Source organism: Portunus trituberculatus, chromosome 15 (assembly GCF_017591435.1).
Source record: "Portunus trituberculatus isolate SZX2019 chromosome 15, ASM1759143v1, whole genome shotgun sequence".
Lineage (NCBI taxonomy): Eukaryota > Metazoa > Arthropoda > Malacostraca > Decapoda > Portunidae > Portunus > Portunus trituberculatus.
This window is the reverse complement of record NC_059269.1, coordinates 11,682,783-11,690,395: the sequence shown is the minus strand read 5'-3', so window position 1 is coordinate 11,690,395 and position 7,613 is coordinate 11,682,783. Positions and strand designations below refer to the sequence as shown.

Here is a 7,613-nt window from a genome sequence, read left to right as displayed (position 1 = left end):
TGTTAGAAAAGAAATAAGGAAACGCTCAGGCTAAATCAAACTGCAACAAAGAATGTAAACTGTAACCTTTCCGTTGTTTTCGTTCAGTATGAAATGTTTTGCAAAATCTTCACTATCATTTCATGGGAGGAGCCTTGTGCAGTCTCATTTTCCTAATTCACTTAATGTTGATGAGAAGATTGGAAAAAAGCAGTATTTCTTGTTCCATTAAAGCACTACGTGTATATCTGAGTAAGAGACTTTGAAACAATTAGTAAAGTGCTCAGGACATACGAGAATAGGACGAAATACTAAAAGTGTGTGTGTGTGTTTGTGTGTGTGTGTGTGTGTGTGTGTGTGTGTGTGTGTGTGTGTGTGTGTGTGTGTGTGTGAGAGAGAGAGAGAGAGAGAGAGAGAATGTGTGTGTGTTGTGTGTTAGTTCTTTGACAATGCTTATTACCATAAGAGAAAAGATGTATTGAGTAATGGCGCCGCAACAAGGTCATGTGGCGCTGATGAGTAAGAGTGAGTGACGCAGGTGAACTAGTGGGAGGATTAGCTTTCTTTATTACTGCGTCTCATCTCACGTCTCTCAGTAAACAGTGACCCTGAATCATTTCTCAAAGAACATCAATCCTGCATTTCAATCAGTCTGACATACCATTATATTTTCTAAGGTATGTTATTAATATCAAGCCGTATATGTTTATTAAGTTAACAGAACTCTGAATGAAAATGCCAGCATAACGTTAATTATATGTATGCCTTTCCTACAGTTTTAGTCATTTTTTTGCAGATTAGAGCCTTTCATGAATAAAGAAATGGACACACGCAAAACTGTACAACACGAAGCACGGAGCACCACAATCGCCCCACTAAGCGTTCACATCCACAAAGAATATGCAGCATTTTGACAGTTACTTGTAGGTTAGTTGAGTTAGAACAGCACGTTGATATACGAGTATTTAGTGGTGAAAGACTTTAGGTTTAATATTGTTCATTCCTACCTGAGCAGCTCCCGGGACAATTAAATTCTGGTGAGGATGCAGAATGATATTACGGTTGACTGTGTGCTTGTGTTGCTTCACTTCGTCTTTCTTCTTTTTTTTTCATGCAAGAGGGAAAACCAGCCAAGAACAACAAAAGGTTAAAAAAAAATGGCCCATGAAATGCCAATTCCCTTAAAGAGTGATAAAGAATTAGCCAAAAGTCAGGGACAAATATCTTGAAACCTCCCTCTTTAAAAAAGTCGTCTTAGGAAGATGGAAATACAAAAACAGGCAGGGAGTTCCAGAGTTCACCAGAGAGAGGTATGAATGATTTAGAGTACTGGTTAACTCTTGCATTAGTTAGATGGACAGAATACGGATGAGAGGAAGAAGAACGCCTTGTGCATCGAGGCCACGGAACGGGAGGCATGCAGTTAGCAAGCCTTCATCATATTACTCCAGCTCGTGTTTATTTCTTACTGTAGCGTTTAATTTGTTGACCAGAAAGCGCTGTTATGTTTGAATACGCGACTAACTGTGAGGATGTGATGTGATATTAACTAAGAGACGCATATAACACAGAAAAGTGCGCACACACACACACACACACACACACACACACACACACACACACACACACACACACACACACACACACACACACTAAAAGCACGCATATACATATAGTATACTTGATATGAAAAAAAATAAATTCCGTTGAGAGATCAGCATTTGTTCATTGAAAGTGTCCCAAGTTACATTTGAATATCAAGGAAAATTGCAATATAAAGCAACACGTGTCCCTCAGTGAAGCAAGACAGAGGCACACCCATCGACCACATGACGGTCTTGATCATTAGTTGGCTCTTGTGTAAAGTGTACATTATGCAGGAATTTCCGTCACTTTATTGGCTTCTTTGTTTAACAGCCATCTCATTTTCATAGACCAGATGCGCAAATATTTTTTTTTTAGACTGAGCATGAGAACATCGTTGTTTTGCGTCGTAGTTTTGTGAAGAGACGCACAATAACCAAGACGATCACATATATATATATGCGCACACACGACCAGAAGGGTAGTTATTGTGTATTGCTTGTGGCGCAATCAGTCTGATGTACCTAAATGATCTTGACTTCTTTAGTGCTATGAAACTTCAGAAACTTGTGTGAGGATTGAAATGTAGCGAAGATTGTGGCCAATCTTCTGACCTCCATAGACCCTTCCTAATGTAAATAATATCGTCTAATCAAATCCAAAACTCATAGTAAAAAATGCGTCCCAGTACTGAAGGGGTCAAGAATAGGCCATTCTGATATACAGACACCATCAAAGGTAAAACTAATCGAATAGTCAAGGTGTCTGTAGTTATGACATGCAGGGTCGCTCAAATTACTGGTTGATTTGTGTTCTGAAAGTACGAGTACTGGTTATTTTGCTAATAGCTTGTCTCCTTTTACAGTTAAATTGCTTAACCCTTTCAGTACCATGACGCGTTTTCATATTCTTTCTGCTTACTGTTTGATGATTTTATACAGCTCCAAAAACTTATGTGGGGATTAAAATTGTGAAAAATCTGGCCATTAATCTTCTGACCTCCATAGACCCTTCCTATTAATAGTGGTGTTCCTCAGGGTTCTGTCCTGTCACCCACTCTCTTTCTATTATTCATTAATGACCTTAACCAAACTTCTTGCCCTATCCACTCCTACGCTGATGATACCACCCTACATCTTTCCACGTTCTTTCAGAGACGTCCAACCCTTCAGGAAATCAACAGATCACGCGGGGACGCCACGGAACGCCTGACTTCCGATCTTTCTAAGATTTCCGATTGGGGCAGAGAAAATCTAGTAGTTTTCAATGCCTCAAAACTCAATTCCTCCATCTATCAACTCGACACAACCTTCCAGACAACTATCCCTCTTCTTCAATGACACTCAACTGTCTCCTCTTCCACAATGAATATCCTCGGTCTGTCCTTTGCTCATAATCTTAACTGGAAACTTCACATCTCATCTCTTGCTAAAACAGCTTCTATGAAGTTAGGTGTTCTGAGGCGTCTCCGACAGTTTTCTCGCCCTCCAACTGCTTACTCTGTATAAGGGCCTTATCCGTCCCTGTATGGAGTACTCTTCGCATGTTTGGGGGTTCCAGTCACACAGCTTTGCTTGATAGGGTGGAATCGAAAGCTCTTCGTCTCATCAACTCCCCTCCTCTGATTAACTGTCTTCAGTCTCTTTCTCACCGCCGAAATGTTGCATCCCTTTCTATATTTTATCGCTATTTTCATGGTAACTGTTCTACTGATCTTGCTAACTGCATGCCTCCCCTCCTCCTGCGGCCACGCAGGCCCTATTCTGTTCAACTCTCTAATGCAAGAGTTAACCAGTACGCTCAATCATTCATCCCTTTCACTGGTAAACTCTGGAACTCCCTCCCTGCATCTGTATTTCCGAATTCCTACAACTTGTCTTCTTTTAAGAGGGAGGTATCGAGGCATTTGCTCCCCTAATTCTGGCTGACGGTTTTGGCACTTTTTGAACTCTTTAGAGAGCTAGCCCTCAAGTGGGCCCTTTTCTAACTTTCTTTTTTTTTGTCCAATGGCTGGCCCTCTTCCCTACGTAAAAAAAAAAAAAAAAAAATCTAAATAAAATTGTCTAATCGTACTCAAACTCAACATAGAAATGAGTCTCAGTACTAAAGTATTGACGTCTTGCCTTTGATACAGCAGTTAATTAATGGTGCCCTATCTTATCAGTTATGGATTTTCGAGATGATGTACAGTCTAAATACACGGGTGCAGTAAATAGGAATATTTTAATGGCTTTAATGTTCTCTTTCCTTTAATGAGTTGTGTGTTCGTGAGACTTGAATGGTGAGAAGGGAAAAGTGCATGCCGTTCGAATCATTGGCTAAAGCCAAACAGGAATTCAACATATGCAAGGATTTTCAGTGAGTTTTTAGTAAGACTGGATAAATTCAAATGTTTTATTAGTTTTGATACATTTCTGCTCTAATATTGTCTTTTTTGTAGTAGTGTGAGAGTAATGTGACCGAGTATTCAAATCTTGCCAGGCGAAACGAACCCGCGGCGAGGTGGAGTCGTGAACGAGACACCGACACCGAGAAGAAAGAAGAGGAGGCCATGGCTGGTGTTGTAAATGCAGCCGACTCGGAGAAATATTGCATCTGTACACAAGTATGTCTGATTTTGTGATGTGATAATGGCTGCAAAACAATTACTAGAACCGATGTCCTAGATAATGTCAAGGGCGAGGGAGAGACATGTATATGAGAACGGAGGAAAGGTGGATGGTGTGGTCGCCGAGTGCTGGCAGTGAGTTTAGGGAGCCTGGAACTCGGGATTGCCTGCTGTGTTTGGTTGTAGTCAAGGAACATATGAGAGAATCGTTAGGTGTGGCCAGGAATTGTGATTAGCAAGGAATTAATGTTTACCCCTTCGATATTGAGACGGCATTTTTTACCTTGAGTTTTCGATATGATTAGACGATTTTATCCACATTAGGAAGGATCTATGGAAGTTAGAAGATTGATTAATGGCCAGTCTTCACTATTTTAATCACCACACCAAATAGTAACCAGAATGAATATGAAAACGCGTCCTGGTACTGAAAGGGATGAAATGCTATTGAATTATGGGTGGGCATATATTGAACGGTGACGTCGTAGGGGTTGTTTTGAAAGGTGGCGGTTTGTCGAGTACTCTTACGTGATAATGTATTCTTGCCATGAGTACATAAGTGCCTGGTTGGTGTTGGTCAGAAGTGTTGTCAGTGGTCCAGATGTGATTAGGTGTTGGCACATCTATCCATGTTTTATCATTCTAAAAGCAGCTAACTCGTTATTAGTATACTTAGATGGCAAAATATGTTCAGTTTTCAAGATATTACTTGGAATTTTATTTTCTCTACAATCTACATTATACTCGTAGTTATGGTCTTTTTTGTACGACTTACATTGCAGAATTATAGGTAGAATTGTAGTTTTTTTTCTACAATCTACATTACAGAAATATAGGCAGATTTATAGTGTTTTTCCAAGTCTACGTTACAGAATTATAGGCAGATTTATAGTGTTTTTCTAAGTCTACGTTACAGAATTATAGTAGATTTATAGTGTTTTTTCTAAGTCTACGTTACAGAATTATAGTAGATTTATAGTGTTTTTCTACAATCAACGTTACAGGATTATAGAAGACAGTACTAGATATGCATTAAAAAAAAGTTCTAGTACTGTATTTTATTACTTGTAGGTTGTCCATCCGTGAAAGGGTTCGTGGCTCCACATAACTCAATGGGAACTCCCGCTCTCAAAGAACTGTCGTTGTTGCTGTTGCTGTTGTTGCAATGAAGGTTTTCGGCTTATTCTTTTATGGTTAATTTTCATCCTCGCTTCATTAAAAAATTACTTTCCATTCTTCTGCTACTCTATCCTAAATCCGTGATTTTCCAGATGTAAATTGTAAACATAATTTTTGTAATGAAAAGGAGTAATAAATAAATAAATAAATAAATAAAGTAATAAATAACTAAACAGTTATTGATTGGATATTTTATTTGGAGCTTTTAGTACATTGTGACCTGTACGAGTGAGTAAGTTGACTGTATATTGATTCAGACCAGTCATTGTCTGTGGAGTATGGCAGGACTTAAAGGATGAGTCTGTTGCTATAAGTAACGTCTTTTTCAGTCAAATGTTACGGACTGTAGCTCAGTGATTGGACCTGATGTTGGCACTGCTCGTGGGAGTTCCCAGATGCTTCACATGATGCACCAAGCCCATGGACGAAGCCGGTCCAAGCTCGCTCCCACTCAACTGCTTGGTTAGTATATACTTGTTATCATAGCATCAATCACTATGACGAATTTGTGGTACATCTTTAATATATGTGTCTTTTCTTTATTGTTGATTTGGTGGTATATGTGATTGGTGGTATATGTGAATGTTATTACTTGAGAATATCTCTTTTTAAGTGCATAAGGATTAATATCTATGATTTTCCGTTTTCCAGCATGCTAGAACCAAACAATGAAAGGCGCGCAGCCCAGGAGTGTAGAAACTTCAAGACGACAGTAGAGGCTCCTGGGATAGCACCGCCGCCGCCATTATCACCGCCACCACCGTCACCAGCTGGCGCCTCCTGCCTGCCCAGGATACTCTCACTACTGAAGAGGACAACCAAAGCGACTCCCTCAAGACACCATCGTCTGGATGCACAAGCTTACCTGCAGCAGTTGGACCAACCATCAGCCTCCTGCCTCCCCAGCATGCCTCCTCTTCACCCCACTACTGAAGACCAGGCCGAAATTGGATCGAAAATGTATATAAGATATTTCAAAATGTATAAAAAAATAGATTTAAAATGTATAAAAAAATATATTAGATATTTCAAAATGTATAAAAAAAAAATGTAAAGTTGTGCCAAGAAGGCCTGGGATGTACCGGAAAACTTTGATTTGGTATAGAATGTGTATATAAGAAATGTAAAATTGTAGAGAAATGTCAAAAAAAGGCCCTAAAAAAGGGTCCCAAAAACTGAAAATTGTAAAGAAATGCCAAAAAAAGGCCCAAAAAGGGCCCAAAAAAAAGGCCCAAAAAGGGCCCAAAAAATGTCCCAAAAATGTACTTAAGTCAAAAATACTCCGAAGACTCTCCGGAGATTTTGTAATGAAGAATGTAGGAAAATTTAATAAAGAGTGTTTGGGGAAGAAATATATCTTTTATTTCCACAAGTGCTACACACCACACACTGCTTACAAAGTCTCCGGAGACTCTTCGGAGCATTTTCGACTTAGTACAGTTTTTTAGCACTTTTTTTAGGCCTCTTGCACAATTTCTAACATTTTTGGCTACTTTTAACAAATTTATATAATATTTTTATACATATTTAGAGCTTTTAGATATACATTCTAGGCCTTCTTGCCACATTTTAAATCTTATTTAGAACTTTTAAGTATACATTCTAGGCCGCCTTGCCACAATTTTTTTTTTTTTTTTTTTTTACATTTTTGTATACATTTTCGGCAGGAGGTTGGTTCAGTTGCTGCAGGGAAGCCCACGGCTTCAGTGAGTCTACGGAGCTTTGGTTGTCCTCTTCAGTAGTGAGAGTATTCTGGGCAGGCAGGTGGTGTCAGCTGCTGCCATACAGGTGCTGGCGGCGGTGGTGCTACCCCAGCAGCCTCTTCTGTCGTTTTGAAGTTTACTCACTCCAGGACTGCGTGCCTTTCACTGATTGGTTCTTGCATGCTGGAAAGTGGAAAATCATAGATATTATCATGCACTTTCATAGATACCATCAAAACATTGTAATAAATGCTATAACATCAATAAGTGGTAAATTCAAACTTCAGCAGCAATAAAACTCATCTGTTAATTCTTTGGTGTTTACTTACTCTCCTTTCCTTTCATCGTCTCGTGTCCTCAAACTTGACACCTCTTCCTTCCTGCTTCCCGTGTCACCACCACCACCAGATACTGTGTGGTAAGTTCTGGACGATACTTTCAACCTGGAAAAAAAAAGTTGAGACTCGTAAAGGAATTGTACATAGCTTCTAGTAAATGTAATCAGCTTATATATGTTTCATTTGCCTAACGATCGTGGAAAAAGTATATTTTTTTGCCTA

At 39.3% G+C, this 7,613-nt stretch overlaps 1 protein-coding gene across 11 annotated transcripts in view; it reads left to right on the top strand.

The window, feature by feature from the left end:
• Window positions 1–6,712, top strand: part of LOC123504326 — a 99,313-nt gene extending 92,601 nt beyond the window's left edge. For 5 of the 11 annotated variants that reach the window (XM_045254753.1, XM_045254754.1, XM_045254755.1 and 2 more), the window contains 4 exons: window positions 3,821–3,921; window positions 4,045–4,168; window positions 5,680–5,812; window positions 6,002–6,709. In XM_045254753.1, the coding sequence (XP_045110688.1) occupies window positions 3,842–3,921; window positions 4,045–4,168; window positions 5,680–5,812; window positions 6,002–6,009 (345 nt within the window). In that variant the 5' untranslated portion in view covers window positions 3,821–3,841 and the 3' untranslated portion in view covers window positions 6,010–6,709. Of the gene's footprint in view, window positions 1–887; window positions 907–3,820; window positions 3,922–4,044; window positions 4,169–5,242; window positions 5,343–5,679; window positions 5,813–6,001 lie in introns of those variants that run through there. The other 6 variants (XR_006674816.1, XM_045254760.1, XR_006674817.1 and 3 more) reach the window with 5 other exon arrangements.
• The last annotated feature ends 901 nt before the right edge of the window (window positions 6,713–7,613 follow it).